This window comes from Pseudophryne corroboree, chromosome 3, assembly GCF_028390025.1.
Source record: "Pseudophryne corroboree isolate aPseCor3 chromosome 3, aPseCor3.hap2, whole genome shotgun sequence".
Taxonomy (NCBI): Eukaryota; Metazoa; Chordata; class Amphibia; order Anura; family Myobatrachidae; genus Pseudophryne; species Pseudophryne corroboree.
This window is the reverse complement of record NC_086446.1, coordinates 103,674,288-103,691,655: the sequence shown is the minus strand read 5'-3', so window position 1 is coordinate 103,691,655 and position 17,368 is coordinate 103,674,288. Positions and strand designations below refer to the sequence as shown.

The following is a 17,368-nucleotide window of genomic DNA, read 5'->3' as shown; positions in this document are numbered from 1 at the left end:
GAGATAGAAAGAGCCGCGAGTTGGCCACCGTTGCACTAGGGCACCGTGATTCAAAAAAGGTTTTTTTTATACAACTCTCACAATATAAATATATGTATGTGTGTGTGTGTATGTATGTATGTATGTATGTGTGTGTGTATGTGTGTATATATACACTGCTCAAAAAAATAAAGGGAACACTAAAATAACACATCCTAGATCTGACTGAATTAAATATTCTTATTAAATACTTTGTTCTTTACATAGTTGAATGTGCTGACAACAAAATCACACAAAAATTATCCATGGAAATCAAATTTATTAACCCATGGAGGTCTGGATTTGGAGTCACCATCAAAATTAAAGTGGAAAAACACACTACAGGCTGATCCAACTTTGATGTAATGTCCTTAAAACAAGTCAAAATGAGGCTCAGTAGTGTGTGTGGCCTCCCGCGTGCCTGTATGACCACCCTACAACGCCTGGGCATGCTCCTGATGAGGTGGCGGATGGTCTCCTGAGGGATCTCCTCCCAGACCTGGACTAAAGCATCCGCCAACTCCTGGACAGTCTGTGGTGCAACGTGGCATTGGTGGATGGAGCGAGACATGATGTCCCAGATGTGCTCAATTGGATTCAGGTCTGGGGAACGGGCGGGCCAGTCCATAGTATCAATGCCTTCGTCTTGCAGGAACTGCTGACACACTCCAGCCACATGAGGTCTAGCATTGTCTTGCATTAGGAGGAACCCAGGGCCAACCGCACCAGCATATGGTCTCACAAGGGGTCTGAGGATCTCATCTCGGTACCTAATGGCAGTCAGGCTACCTCTGGTGAGCACATGGAGTGCTGTGCGGCCCCCTAAAGTAATGCCACCCCACACCATTACTGACCCACTGCCAAACCGGTCATGCTGGAGGATGTTGCAGGCAGCAGAACGTTCTCCTTGGCGTCTCCAGACTCTGTCACGTCTGTCACGTGCTCAGTGAGAGCCTGCTTTCATCTGTGAAGAGCACAGGGCGCCAGTGGCGAATTTGCCAATCTTGGTGTTCTCTGGCAAATGCCAAACATCCTGCATGGTGTTGGGCTGTAAGCACAACCCCCACCTGTGGGCGTCGGGCCCTCATACCACCCTCATGGAGTCTGTTTCTGATCGTTTGTGTAGACACATGCACATTTGTGGCTTGCTGGAGGTCATTTTGCAAGGCTCTGGCAGTGCTCCTCCTGTTCCTCCTTGCACAAAGGCGGAGGTAGCGGTACTGCTGCTGGGTTGTTGGCCTCCTCCACATCTCCTGATGTACTGGCCTGTCTCCTGGTAGCGCCTCCATGCTCTGGACACTACGCTGACAGACACAGCAAACCTTCTTGTCACAGCTCGCATTGATGTGCCATCCTGGATGAGCTGCACTACCTGAGCTACTTATGTGGGTTGTAAGGAGGTCATACAGGCACGTGGAGGCCACACACACTACTGAGCCTCATTTTGACTTGTTTTAAGGACATTACATCAAAGTTGGATCAGCCTGTAGTGTGTTTTTCCACTTTAATTTTGAGGGTGACTCCAAATCCAGACCTCCATGGGTTAATAAATGTGATTTCCATTGATAATTTTTGTGTAATTTTGTTGTCAGCACATTCAACTATGTAAAGAACAAAGTATTTAATAAGAATATTTCATTCATTCAGATCTAGGATGTGTTATTTTAGTGTTCCCTTTATTTTTTTGAGCAGTATATATATATATATATATATATATATATGTGTGTGTGTGTATGTGTGTATATATGTATATGTATATATATATATATATATATATATATATATAATGTGTGTATGTATTTATTTAAAATAATCTATTATGACCTCTGGACTAGGGTCACATGCATTATTAGAAACTTAACAGTAGTCAGTGACAAAAGTAAAAAAACACCCAAAGACTAACATATTTTAGTGAGTAAATAAAATATTATAGTAATACTGTGTCTCCCAACAGGAATATAATCACACAGATTCTCCACTGGTGCTTTCTGTGGGAGATCGCAGTGGGCCGTATCATCAGGAATAGATCATTGGAGAGTGTGGCAGAATGTCTAAGAAACGTGGCAGTGGCAGAAAACCGAGCCTGGCTGACATTAATGAGGGCATCACCGAAACAACGGACATGGAGAACACACAGGAGGCTATGTCTGTGATTCCTGACAATAAAGGGACTTCAGAGGTCTCCACTGGGTCAGGTCATAAGGATCCAAAGCAAGCCTGCCCTACACAGCCTACATACAGCTCTGAGTCTGAGGAGAGCTCTCAGGCTGACTCCGGCCTGGATGACAATAAGTCTGAGAACAAAAGAAAGGGTGAGTACCCCTGTCCGGAATGTGGAAAACACTTTCGTTGTTCATCCCACCTACTCATACACCAGAGAGTGCACACAGGGGAGAGACCATATGAATGCAAAGAGTGTGGGAAATGTTTTGTGCAGAAGCAGCATCTCCAGTCCCATCACCGTACACACACCGGAGAGAAGCCGCATCAGTGCACAGAGTGCGGGAAAAGGTTTGCTTTTAAATCAAATCTTTCCATCCACAGGAGAACGCACATGGGAGAGAAGCCATATAAATGTTCTGAATGTGGGAAAGGATTTACCACCAGTTCACAATGTCGTATACATGAAGCTGCCCACACAGGAGCAAACCCCTTTCCATGTTCTGAGTGTGATAAAGCTTTCCCTACGAAGTCCCAGCTACGCAACCACCAGTTTGTCCACACGGGAGAGAAGAACTTTGAGTGTCCTGAATGTGGAAAATGCTTCTCTACTAATACACATCTCAGCAGCCATAAGCAGACACACACAGGGGAAAAGCCTTGTAAGTGCTCTGAGTGCGGGAAAGCATTTGCTTGCAGAGCCAATCTTCGCCTCCATCAGAAATCCCACACAGGAGAAAAACCATTTGCATGTAACGAATGTGCACAGTATTTTCCCAGCAAAGCTCATCTTACCAGACACATAAAAGTCCACACAGGGCAGAAATCCAATAAATGCCGCAAGTGTGGTGACTCTTTCCAGAATTTGTCTGACCTCGCCCAGCACAAGAGAAGCCATGATAAGACCTATGCGTGTACTGAGTGTGACAAACATTTTAAACAGAAAGGTCATCTGAAGCAGCATCAGAAAATACACACGGGAGAAAAGCCATTTGTGTGTGCAGAGTGTGGGAAACGCTTTACACAGAAAGCCGGGCTGATTTCACATGAGCAGAGACTTCACATTGGCGTAGTAAAAGCATTTGAATGCCCGGAATGTGGGAAAAGTTTTTTTGTAAAGGCTGAGCTTGAAACACACAAAAGAGTCCACACAGGAGAGAAACCTTTTCCTTGTACTGAATGTGGTAAATGTTTTAGGGAACGCTCACATCTGGTTATTCACCTGCGACGTCATACTGGTGAGAAACCTTTCTCGTGCTCAGAATGTGGAAAAGGTTTCCATAGCAGCGGTGATCTTAGTTCCCACATTGCAGTGCACGCAGAGGAGAAGCCATTTGTGTGCTCAGAGTGTGGAAAAGCATTTGGTAGCAGCTGGCAGCTTGTTGCCCATCAGAGATCTCACACAAACGAGAGACCATTTACCTGTTCCGAGTGTGGTAAATCCTTCAAGCGTAGACCAAATTTGGTCAGACATCAGACAATTCACACCCGGGAGTGAGACCATTTGCATGTCCAGATGTGGGAATAGGTTTATAATGAATTCAGAACTTGTTAAACATAAGATTATATATAGAGATTATAGGTATATAGGGCGTATTGTGAATTGTTTTACTTGTGTACTGTGTGTGGGAGAGCTCTCGCCTATGTCTCATTGCTGGCTCATCATCCAAAGGTTCATGGGGCAATTGCGGAAAGTAATTCAACACAAAGCTAGCCATTTGTATGGGAAATGTTTTATTGTATATGCTCCACTAAATGAAACGACATTTTAGCAGCCGTGCAAACACTAAGCCGCCACCCTCTGGGAGTGTATCTTAGCTTAGCAGAAGTGTAAACGAATGCATCGCAGAACGGCTACAAAAAAATATTGTGCAGTTTCTGAGTAGCTTCAGACCTACTCAGCGCTTGCGATCACTTCAGACCATTCAGTTCCGGATTTGACGTCACAAACACGCCTTGCGTTCGCCCAGCCACGCCTGAGTTTTTCCTGGCACACCTGCGTTTTTTCGAGCACTCCCTGAAAACGGTCAGTTGACACCCAGAAACGCCCACTTCATGTTAATCACTCTGCGGCGGCCATTGCGACTGAAAAGCTTTGCTAGACCTTGTGTGAAAATACATCGGCCGTTGTGAAAGTACGTCGCGTGTGCGCACTGCGCCGCATGCGCAGAAGTGTCGGTTTTTTACTTAATCGCAGTGAACATTTTCAGCTAGCGATCAACTCGGAATGACCCCCAGTGACTCCACATGGCTCACATAGCAATGCAAATCTCTATTTTAAGATTTAAATTTTACCTTTTCTGAACTTTTAATTTGTTTTTTAACATATGTAAGTTTTTAGCTGCTGGAATACATCACACATCATAAAATTACAAGAAATCGGAATCCAGATTCAGTTTGCGCTAAGGACCCTTGGCCCAAATCCTGATTGTGTTGCATCCCTAGTTCATGGAGATATTTGTCTTTCAAATCTGCAAATTGAGGCAGAAAGTTAAGTTACTGCAAGCTTGCAGAAAGGCAAAAGTCAGAAACTTGAGTTTTGTAAAGCGGTGTAGAAGACAGAGCGGGTCAGCTTGCTCTTAGTTTGCAATGACAATGAAGCGTTCATAATACTGGTTGCTCTGCTGGTATTATCCTGGGGTAGTGAGACCTCCTTGGTCTTCCCCATGTTTAATAAGGATAATAAATATGGACTTCCTGCCATACCCCCAATGGAAATGGCTGCAGCCTGGCTCAGCTCCTCTCTAGCTAAAGCAGCATCCCCATTTACAAGCCTACTACGGGCCTGAACAGTTAGACCAGGACCACCACTGCCTAGGGGAAGATCCCCTACATATATGGAGAGGTATTTTTCCTCTTTAATGCCCTACAAACACCAGTACCGGGAAATGGAACAGTGCCAATCCAAGATGGCTGCTGTGGCGTCTGCTTCTTCAGCTCTACTGCCACCTCCTCACCACCCCATCTACTCTCTGTGCCCTTACAAGGTGGAGAACTGCAGGGATCTTTGGCCTCTTACACTGACATAGTGCAGGTCATTAAGGAGACAGCAGTTGACTCCTTTATACAGGCTTTGAAGGAGGCTAACAATAATATTGTACAGCTGACACAGAGCGTCCAAGCTAATGAGATTCAGCTGGGTGAGACTTTTACTGATGTTTCTGATCTTAAACAGCATTATAAAAAGCTATATAAACAATATATGCGACTTCCGATTCCGGCGCCCATGTGAGGAGAAGCTGATTTCTGCAGCTCCCCTGCACCCTCGGTAACCGGAGCACACAGCGCCTCCCACCTGTGGGAAAGCGCTAGGGATTGGATGGAAAGGTTTCTGTTCTCCCCCATGCCCCCTAAAGCCCAGAGATCAAGGTCTGTAAAACGGTCGGGGGAATCCAAGATGGCCACCGCACCTAGCTCACAAACGAGTCTGCAGGCTGCTGGCAGCATCAAACAGGCTTCTGCAAAACACATTTCTCCCTCAGGTGAGCCTGACTGTTCCCCTGCCTCTCCAGTGACTTATGCTGATGTAGTAAGAGCTGTTAGGGATGCCATGGAGCCTATTGCGGATGCACATGCTACTAAAATGCAGCAGGCAGGAAAAGATCTAAAATCCCAAATCAAGCAGTTATCTGGACTTTACAAATCTCGCAGATGCAGAGGCTTATGTTTCTGAGGCATCCAAGGCAGATGACTACTCCTCTCAGGCATATGACTACTCCTCTCAGGCAGATGACGCCCCGGATCGAGATGGCTGAGTATTGCTACGGGACTTCTTTGTTTCCTGTTATATCTGCCAATTTAATTATTGCTGTGGGATCTGCTGCAGGTGTTTTCTTTTCCCAAAAGAGACGTTGGCCTTATACAGCGGGCTGAACCTTTTTGCGACGTTTTATATTTTATATTTTTATTACTTGTTTTTCTGTGGCTATATAATCTTACCAGTATGCTTATGTATGCTTAGCAGAGATATTTTCCCCTTCTTCACTCTTTTTACAATCGTATGTGGGAGGCTGCGTTTTTGTTTTTCTGTAACATGCTCTGTGTGCTCTGATATTTTCTTGTTGTTTTTTCATATGTATATATTCTTTATTATGTAAGGGCGCCCCCTCCCTCATTTTTTCCTCAGGTTTTCATAATTCTGGCTGGCTCATTGGCAGTCTATGATGACCTCTGTGTTTGCTTGAACCGGTTGCTCGCGTTTTTCTGAAGTTATGATTGTCCTTAGCAGGACTTTCTTTCACAATGTTAGTGTTATATTTTGTGTGTTTTTATGTTTCTGTCCCTCTTTTCCCCCTTTTTTTTCTCTCTCTCCTTCCCCTTCTTCTCCTTATGTGTCTACCCCGGTATGTTTTGTATTTGTTTTTCGGCAGCTGTAGATATTATGGTTACTGCACAGGTTTTCCCAGTTCATTTGATGCATGGCAAGTCTGAGTGTCGGTACGTGGAATGTGGGAGGGATCAACTCCCCAGCTAAACGCAGAAAGATTTTGCTCTATCTTCGGAAGGTGGGGATTGATGTTGTCTTCATTCAGGAGTCTCATCTTATGCCAAATGAGGTGGCAAAACTGAACACTATGGGTTGGTCTGTGGTAGCCTCCTTCTCATCTAAGGCTAGGGGTATGATCATTTTAGCTAGGCACACTCAGGGCCGGTATGTGCTGGCACATTGTATGCATCCAGGTTCCTACTATGTAATATTTATGCTCCCAATCATTACTCTAGTGACAATGTGCATATAAAATTGCTTAAACTACTAAACTACTCTGAAATTTCTATAATCCTAGGTGGGGATTTTCATTTATTTTCTTCTCCGGCCTTGGATAAATCCCCCCTGCGCGCGTGCTCCCCCCTCGTTACCACGTATTTGTATCCCCTATATTTGCTCGCAGCTGTCCTTAGTGGATGTGTGACACGCATGTTACCCATTAGAAAGGAATTTACATGCCTCTCAGCTGCGCATCATACATTCTCGAGGATTGATTATCTCCTGTTGTCTGACTTTTTTTTTTTTTTTTGACAGTGGCTGATTCTAAAATTGAGGATATCTGTATTTCAGACCATGCTTTATGCTGGATGAAATTGATGCTTCTCTCAGATAAATCCCCTTTTCGCTCCTGGCACTTCCCCCTCTCATTTAAGTGGTTCTCTGAAATTCCACTCCACATTAGATGCAGCATGGCTGGATTATCAGAAGCATAATAGAGAGACTCTGCGCGATGATCCTGCTCTTTTCTGGCAGGCGTCAAAATCAGTTGTCCGTGGACACATTATGTCCTATAGTAAAAATAGGGATTTAGATTTAAATTCACAATATTTGGAAGCCCAGGCGGCTCTTACTCATTCTTTTCAGGTATTTAAATCCTCCACCTCCCCTTCTACTAGGGAACGTTACCTTACACAAAAAACACTGTTTGATACCCTTCTTTCTCAGATGGAAGCTAAATATTAATTTTCAAGAGACTGTGGCATCTACAGATACGGCCAACTGGCAAACTTTTATCCCATTTGTTAAAAAGCAGACACCCCAAAGTGGTCATTCACTCTCTGCTCACCCAAGGTGGGGACAGAGTACGGACCTCTGCTGAGATTGCTGGGGTGCTACAGTCTTTTTATACCAATCTTTATGCACGTCCTGTTATTAACCAAACTCACAAGTCCAGCTTTTGGCTTCTACTGATCTGCTTCAAATGTCAGAGTCGCACTGTACCTCTCTTCTTACACCTATTACCACTGAGGAAGTTTCTGTAGCAATAGCTGGACTTAGGACTGGGAAGACTCCGGGCCCTGACGGTTTCGCTAATGACTACTATAAAATTCTATCTGCTAGATTATGTGAACCTCTTTCTGTCTTATTTAATTCTTTCATGCAGGGTGCTCCCTTACCTCAATATTTTAATTCCGCAGTCATAAATGTTATACCGAAGCCTGGCTGGGATCCGGAGTCTCCCAGTTCTTATCGTGCGATCTCCCTCCTAAACATGGATTATAAATTGTTCACTACAATCCTCTCGAATAGACTCAAATTCATAGTCCCTGATATAGTTCATACAGACCAGACTGGATTTGTCTGGGGTCGGCAATCAGTGAGCAATATACGAAAGGTCTTGACTGTTATGCAGGCCTTTCAGCTCTCCAAACCCACTGACACTAATGTATTATTGTCGCTTGATGCCGAAAAGGCGTTTGACCTGGTCACCTGGGACCATCTGTATGAAACGCTTCACCGCTTTGGTGCACCTGAGGACTTTTTCTCTTATTTCCCGATTATATGAATCTCCCTCCACTCAAGTTTTGGGGAATGGTATCCTCTCTTCCCCTTTTCTTATCCAGAGTGGCACACGACAGGGCTGCCCCTTGTCACCTTTATTATTTGCCTTAGCTTTAGAACCCCTAGCTGTTTCCCTGAGAAATTCTCCCAGATTTACAGGCATAAAAATAATGGACACCATGGTAAAATTATCACTGTATGCTGACGACATGCTTCTATTTATTTCTCAGCCTGATACGTCCATCCCTGCGATTGTCTCCCTGATTGAACAATTTGGTTCCTTTGCGGGGTACAAAATTAATATATCTAAATCCGAGCTTCTCCTCCTTTCAGGAGACTCTTCCCTTTTTCCATTATAACCGGTCCTGTCCCGATTTCCAGTGGCTCGAGATAGTCTTAGATATTTAGGGGTTCAGATCCCTACTTCCTTTCCGGATTTATATGTGGTTAATTTTGGTCCTATTTTGTCCAAGGTGTCTAAAATCCTTACAGACTGGGCGTCTCTGCCTTTGGGGTCTATTTACTAAGCCTTGGATGGAGATGAAGTTGACAGATAAAGTACCAGTCAATCGCCTCCTAATTGCCATGCCACAGGCTGTGTTTGAAAAATAACAGTTAATAGCTGATTGGCTGGTACTTTATCTCCATCCAAGGCTTAGTAAATAGACCCCTTTGTCTCTTATGGGTCGCGCAGAAGTTATTAAATCTCTTGTTTTTCCCAAGATTTCTTATTTTCTTCTTATGCTCCCTATTGCTCTCATCGAGAAAGATGTCCTTTTTCTTAAACAACTTTTCACTAGATTTCTATGGGTGGGTAAACGACCAAGAGTCCCCTACGCTAGGTTACAGCTATTACGTGAAGAGGGAGATATGGGAATCCCGGATCCTGTCCTATTTAGTAGAGCAGCGATGTACCGGTATATCACAGACTGGCTTTGGGGCAGATCAGTATTTATGAACTTACCACTTGAACTGGCCGTATTCCATCCTTTCTCCCCTGCTGCACTCTTACACACCCCAAAATCCCGACTCCCATCTGAGATAAAACACAATATTTTATTTTGGCATACATATCAAGCATGGCAGGCCACTCACACTAAAGCTCAGAGAAAACCTGACATATCTCTTCACACTACGTTTTGGGGTAACCCATGTTTCCTTCCTGGCCATGATCACGCACATTTTTTGAGTTGGAGGGAAAAGGGGATCGCTGCCATTAGAGACATATATGACCCAGGAGGCAACGCAGTGCTTTCTTTCTCTGATATCCAGATAAAATTTGGTATTTCCCACCGGGAATTTTTTATGTACTTGCAGGCTAGACACTTTGCTCATTCCCAGTCTCACCCAATGATTTCTGAGGCTACCACAGACCCGCTGCACACCTTAATGGTGCTCACTAAAGATTGCCCTTACCATCTTAGTTACTTCAGATCCACCTTTAGAGTCTCGTATAGAGACCGGCTCTAGGATTCAGCATTGTCCTCCTGGTCTAGAGATATTCCCAATATGGGATCGTGCGCTGAATTCTTAGATAACATTTTACCCACTTTTAGGTTCCTATACTCTGCCTTTTTGCAAGAGGTTCACTTGAAGACTCTTCAAAGGGCATATATAGCGCCTAACCAGAGGGCACACATGCCCCCCGATGTTACTGGCTGCTGCATCAAATGTACTGCGCAGAGTGCCACCTTGTATCACAATATGTGGTCTTGTCGGAAAATATCTAAGTTTTGGTACAAGGTGGTCGCTTATCTCAACACAGTATTTAACTTACAGCTAATTAAACGCCCGACGGCTTGTCTGCTACTTGATTTTAGGGAATGGTCTCTTGGGCCTGAGGATAGGGATATTGTACCAGTACACTCGGTTATCCTGACAATTGCCAAGAAACAAATTCTTAATCATTGGATCAAACAGTCTACCCCTTCTTTGATGGCTGTGAAACACATGACCCTCCGGATTATTTATTTTGAGAGGCATGCTACTCTTCCTGATATTGAATTGGGGGTCAGGTGGTTTGCCAAGAAGTGGGAGAGGTATATTGATACTCTAGACCCGGATGTACAGTGGTTCATCTATAAACTTTTTCAGACCACAATGTGGTATCTACACAGACAAATCGATAGGGCCCCTTAACAACCTAGGCCCATATACTGTTTTTCTTTTAGGACCACCTGCTGTTTTCTTAGGAAATGCAATTATATTAATTATAATATCTCTTGCTGTATGTTTAGTCTGATGCCATACGAGTACTGAACCTTCTCTTTTGCTGGAACTGCTAACCATGCCTGAATTACTTCTCTAATAATTTTACTTAGAACTTCTCTGGCCGCTACTCATTCATGATATGATTATATTTGTATGGTCTTTTCCCAATTGTCTCTCTCTCCCCCCCTCCTGTCTGTCTTCTTTACTGACCTTTCGTGTATATAGATGCCCTATGAATCCTCAGGTAGAATTGTATGCTTAGCTTTAGGTATATGGTGATTTCTTATGCTGAAACGCACGTCGGTAATGTGTTCATCATTTCCTAGTCCTCATATTTGGTTAAGATTATTCATCTTTTACCTCTTACTCAAGGCTACAATTATCTACTATGCATCTGTTATCTCACTGATGTGGTTTAAAACTACCTTTATGATGGATTATTGTAACTATACCGGTTACTTTCAGGTTTTTGTATGTCTGTAACATGAAGGTCTTCCCTGTTCTTGTATTTCTATATAAAAAATCTGATAAAAATGATTGTTGAATTAAAAAAAAAAAAATATATGCAAGTCCTGAACAAAGTCGATAACTCAAAAATAGATCACGCAGGAACAATCTGCATATAGTGGAACTCCCTGACTCTGTAAAAGGAGATGCCTTGTCTCGCTTTCTTACTACTGCACTTCCAGAATTATTACAGATTTCTAACGCCTTTACTGACATGATCATGGAACATGCACACCGCATTGGCCCCCCCTCATGCTGATTCTGGAGGTCACCATATTTCGATGTCTCAACTTCTTTATTGAGAGGCTCTATGGCAGACGTCCAGGCATAACCACAGCATTCTTTGGAAAGGCCACAAATTGTTCATTTTTCAGGATTATTCCGCAGAAGTGACCAGAGCCAGAAAACCTCCTATTTCCACTTTATATACATCACATGGTACCAATTTCTCTTACCATCTGTTCCCCACATCTATTACTACGGTGTGATGTTCATTGGATGCTTGGCTCCCTGGACCCCATCTCTCCGTTACATTTTAGGTGCGTCATAGCACTTTTAATGTGCCTTTTTATTTTTATGTATTCACTTTATAACTGGAAGTTAATACATTTGTCTGTTGGCTTTCAGAAGTCTCCTATCCCTGCTTAGGATGTGGTTGTCATTGTGTAAATTTCTCCATGTTCTCCGTTTTGTTTTTATCCCCCTGTTTCTCATACGTCCTAGAGGATGCTGAGGATGCTTCAAGAACCATGGGGTATAGACGGGATCCTCAGGAGACATTGGCACTTTAAGACTTTAAATGGGTGCGAACTGGCTCCTCCCTCTATGCCCCTTCTCCAGACCCCAGTTAGATTCTGTGCCCAGTGAGACTGAATGCACACTGAGGAGCTCTCCTGAGTTTCTCTGAAAAAGACTTTTGTTAGGTTTATTATTTTCAGGGAGAATTGCTTGCAACGGGCTCCCTGCATCGTGGGACTGAGGGGAGAATAGCAGACCTACTTCTGTGAGTTTCAATGCTCTGCTTCTTAGGCTACTGGACACCATTAGCTCCAGAGGGTCTGATCGCTAGGTACGCCTAGATGCTCGTTCCCGGAGCCGCACCGTCACCCCCCTTGCAGAGCCAGAAGTCAGAAGCTGGGTGAGTAGAAGAAGATCAGAAGACTTCAGTGACAGCAGAAGATTTCAGTGACGGCTTTTGAGGAACCGCGCAGCGGCCGCGCTGCGCGCCATGCTCCCACATGCAAAACGGCACTGCAGGGTGCAGGGCGTAGGAGGGGGGAGGGGGCATCCTGGGCAGAATAAAACCTCAATAGCAACTGGCATAAGAGTATACAGTGCCTGGGCACTAAATACAGCCCCCCGCCAGTATAAATATAGAAAAATAAGCGGGACTGAAGCGCACCATTATGGGGGCGTGGCTTAGCCCTCACAGCTCTAACCAGCGCCATTTTCTCTTCACAGCTGCAGAGACGCCTAGCCTGGCATCCCACACTGCTGTACAAGTAACAGGGTGCAAAACAGGGGGGAAGTGGGTGGGTGCACAGTTGATTTGGTGCTATTTTATTGATATTAAAAGCGCTAACAGGTCTGGGCAGTATATTACACGCTCAAGAACCGGGATAGGTGCAGGGTTGTGAGCTGGCAGAACTCCCTCTGTGTTTCTCTAACAGGCTTTGCTGTGGGTCTGTCCCCTATAGCCCCAGTGTGTTTGTGCGTGTCGGGACGCGTGTGTCGACATGTCTGAGGCTTAGTGCTCTTCCCAGGAGGAGGCTGGAGTGGGGACAGAAAAGGCTGTGGGAGTGACCGTGTCGGCACCGCCGACGGCTGATTGGGTAAATGTTTTGAGTGTTTTGAATTCTAATGTGGCTCGATTGAACAAAAGATTGGATAAATGAGTCTCAGAACCAGACATGGAGAAAATCCATGGAGGATGCATTATCGCAAGTTCAGACCCCCTCGGGGTCACAGAAGCGTTCATTTACCCAGATAGTGGATACAGATACCGACACGGACTCTGATTCCAGTGTCGACTATAGTGATGCCAGATTGAATCCTAAACTGGCTAAGAGCATTCAGTACATGATTGTGGTGATAAAAGACGTATTACATATCACGGAAGACCCCGCTGTTCCTGATACTAGGGTCTGCATGTTTAAGGGAAAGAAACCCGAGGTGACGTTTCCTCCTTCTCATGAACTGAACGCTCTTTTTGAAAAAGCTTGGGAAAATCCTGACAAGAAGTCACAGGTTCCCAAGAGAATTCCAGTGGCATCATATCCGTTCCCCTCTGGGGACAGGGAAAGGTGGGAGTCACCCCCCCCCCCCCCCCCCGGTGGACAAATCTCTATCTCGTCTGTCCAAAAAGGTGGCGCTTCTGTCTCCTGACACTGCAGCCCTAAAGGATCCTGCGGATTGTAAGCAGGAAAATACACTAAAATCCATGTATGTCACTACAGGTACGCTCGCTGCTCAGGCCTGCCGTTGCATTGGCATGGGTGAGTAGCGCTATTGAAAAGTGGGCAGATAACTTGTCATCTGATATGGATTCCCTGGACAGGGAATGCGTGCTTTTGACACTGGGTCATATCAGGGACGCTGCAGCCTATCTAAAGCAAGCTGCGAGGGATATTGGCCTTTTGGGATCAAGAGCCAATGCCATGGCGGTCTTGGCTAGGATGGCATGGTGGATTCATCAATGGAATGCTGATGCTGATTCTAAGAAGGCTATGGAGTCTCTGCCGATCAATGGTAGTGTCTTGTTTGGTAACGGCCTCACTGACCTGGTATCTACGGCTACCGCGGGTAAGTCTTCGTTTCTACCTTATGTTCCTGCACAACAAAAGAAAATGGCCCACTATCAGATGCAGTCCTTTCGGCCCAATAAATACAAAAAAGGACGAGGGTCTTCCTTCCTTGCTACGAGAGGTAGAGGAAGGGGGGAAAAAGGTCACAGGCTGTGGCAAGTTCAAGAGAGCAGAAGTCCTTCCCGGCTTCTATTAAATCCACCACATGGCGCTAGGGCTCCTCTGCAGGAGTCCGCACCGGTGAGGGTACGTCTCAAACTCTTCAGTGAGGTCTGAGTTCGCTCAGCCCTGGATCCTTGGGTATTGGAAATAGTAACCCAAGGTTACAGTTTGGAGTTTGAAGACGTGCCCCCTCACCGATTTTTCAAATCGGCCTTGCCAGCTTCTCTTCCAGAAAGAGAGGTAGTTTGCGCTGCAATACTAAAGCTGTGTCAAAATCAAGTCATTGTCACGGTACCCCTGTCACAACAGGGGGAAGGCTTTTATTCGAGCCTGTTTATGGTCTCGAAGCCGGATGGCTCAGTCAGACCGGTTCTGAACCTAAAATCCCTCAATTTTTATCTAAAAAAATGTAAATTCAAGATGGAATCTCTCCGAGCAGTGATCTCCAGTCTGGAGGAGGGGGATTTTATGGTGTCGGTCGATATAAAGGATGCCTACTTGCACATCCCCATATATCCTCCACATCAGGCTTACCTGAGGTTTGCTGTTCAGGATTGTCATTACCAATTTCAGATGTTGCTGTTTGGTCTGTCCACGGCTCCGAGGATTTTCACCAAGGTTATGGCGGAAATGATGGTTCTCCTGCGCAAGCAGGGAATCACAATTATCCCGTACTTAGACGATCTCCTGATAAAGGCGACATCCAATGAGAAATTACTGAACAACGTTACGCTCTCCCTGGCAATTCTGCAACAACATGGTTGGCTCCTAAACTTGCCAAAATCACAGGTGGTTCCGACAACACGGCTGTCGTTCTTGGGTATGATTCTGGATACAGAATTACAGAGCGTTTTTCTTCCAGTGGAAAAGGCTCTGGAAATACAGAACATGGTAAAACAGATTCTGAAACCGGCAAGAGTGTCGATCCATCAATGCACTCGGTTGCTGGGGACGATGGTGGCGGCCTACGAGGCCATTCAGTTTGCCAGGTTCCATGCCAGAGTGTTTCAGTGGGACCTGTTGGACAAGTGGTTTGAGTCTCACCTCCACATGCACCGGAAAATAATCCTATCTTCCAGGACCAGAATCTCTCTCCTGTGGTGGCTGCACAGTTCTCACCTCCTAGAGGGATGCAGGCTCAGGATCCAGGATTGGATCCTGGTGACCACGGATGCAAGTCTCCGAGACTGGGGAGCAGTCACACAGGGGGAAAATTTCCAGGGAAAATGGTCAAGCCAGGAAGCTTGTCTGCACATCAACATTCTGGAATTAAGGGCCATTTACAACGGCCATTGGCAAGCGGAGCATCTTCTTCGTGGTCTGCCCGCCTTGATTCAGTCAGACAACGTAACAGCAGTGGCGTACATAAACCGCCAGGGCGGAACAAAGAGCAGAGCGGCGATGGCAGAGGCCACAAAAGTTCTTTGGGGTATAAACGGGATCCGCAGGAGACATGGGCACTCTAAAGACTTCATTGGGTGTGAACTGGCTCCTCCCTCTATGCCCCTCCTCCAGACCCCAGTTGTAGGAACCGTGCCCAGGGATACTGACATTTCGAGGTAAGGAATTACTTAACTAGTGGTGAGATATCTACCAACTCACACCCTCAACCATGCCGCACACATGGCATTCAACATAACACATGCCAACAGGCATGAACTAATTGCAGCAACATGCTCAAACTAAGATAACACAACTTTGTGTGACTGTAATAACTAAACTGCAGGTAAAGTACGCACTGGGACGGGCGCCCAGCATCCTCTACGGCAGTGGTTCCCAAACTGTGTGCCGTGGCTCCCTGGGGTGCCTCGGGACACTTGCTGGGGTGCCTTGGATTGGTGGTCAAGGACCAATTCAAATTATTTATGGTCAATATAATAGGCAAAACTAGTGCTGGTGGCTGTCGGTCATACGATATGGGGACAAACAGAAGCAAATCTTGTCCCTCACCACACAATTGAGCCTAAGGATGACATATAAATACAATTTACCTAAATAAATATTTCTTTATAAATTTCTCAATAAAAAATGTTTGACCTAGGGGTGCATGAAAAAAATTCTGATACTCTAGGGCGCTGTGATTCAAAAAAGTTTGGAAACCACTGCTCTACGGTCTAGGAGAAAAGGATTTACCGGTAGGTTATCAAAATCCTATTTTCTCATACGTCCTAGAGAATGCTGGGGAAGACATCAAGACCATGGGGCCTACACCAAAGATCCAGTACGGGCGAAAGAGTGCGAATGACCCTGCAGCACCGATTGACCAAACTTTAGGTCCTCATCGGCCAAGGTGTCAAACTTGTAGAACTTAGCAAATGTGTTTGACCCTGACCAAGCAGCTTGCTCGGCAAAGTTGCAATGCAGAGACCCCCCGGGCAGCCGCCCAGGATGAGCCCACCTTCCTAGTGGAATGGGCCTTCACCGACGTCAGTAACGGCAATCAAGCCTTAGTATGAGCGTGCTGAATCGTACTTCTGATCCAACGCGCAATAGTCTGCTTGGAAGCAGGACAGCCAATCTTGTTGTGATCATACAGGACAAACAAAGCCTCTGTTTTCCGTATACGAGCTGTTCTAGCAACATAGATTTTCAAAGCTCTAACCTCATGTAGAGACTTTGAATCAGTGAATGTGTCAGTAACTACTGGCACCACAATAGGTTTATGTGAAAAGCAGAAACCACCTTTGGAAGAAAATGTTGGCGAGTTCACAACTCTGCCGTATCTTCATGGAAAATCAGGTAAGGGCTCTTGTGAGACAAGACCCCCAATTCCAACACCCACCTTGCGGATGCCAATGCCAAAAGCATCACCACTTTCCTAGTGAGAAACTTCAACTCTATCTTTTGTAGAGGCTCAAACCAATCCGATTGAAGGAACTGCAATACCACATTAAGGTCCCATGTGCCACTGGAGGCACGAATGGAGGCTGGATGTGCAGAACACCTTTCATGAAGGTCTGAACCTCTGGAAGAGAGGCCAATTGTTTTTGGAAGAACACTGACAAGGCCGAAATCTGGACCTTGATTGATCCCAATCGTAGGCCCGTCTCCACACCATCCTGCAAAAAATGGAGAAAACATCCTAAGTGAAACTCTTCCGTAGGAGCTTTCTTGGATTCACACCAAGATACATATTTTCTCCAAATACGGTGGTAATGTTTTGACGTTACTCCCTTTCTGGCCTGAATAAGGGTGGGGATGACCTCCTTAGGATACCCTTCCTGGCTAGGATACGGCG

At 45.3% G+C, this 17,368-nt stretch overlaps 1 protein-coding gene across 1 annotated transcript in view; it reads left to right on the top strand.

Moving 5' to 3' along the window:
* Positions 1-11,226, top strand: part of LOC135054901 (gastrula zinc finger protein XlCGF57.1-like) — a 74,450-nt gene extending 63,224 nt beyond the window's left edge. Inside the window, exon 2 of the mRNA XM_063958359.1 lies at positions 1,973-11,226. Coding sequence (XP_063814429.1) covers positions 2,066-3,676 — 1,611 coding nt within the window. The 5' untranslated portion in view covers positions 1,973-2,065 and the 3' untranslated portion in view covers positions 3,677-11,226. The remainder of the gene's footprint in view (positions 1-1,972) is intronic.
* The last annotated feature ends 6,142 nt before the right edge of the window (positions 11,227-17,368 follow it).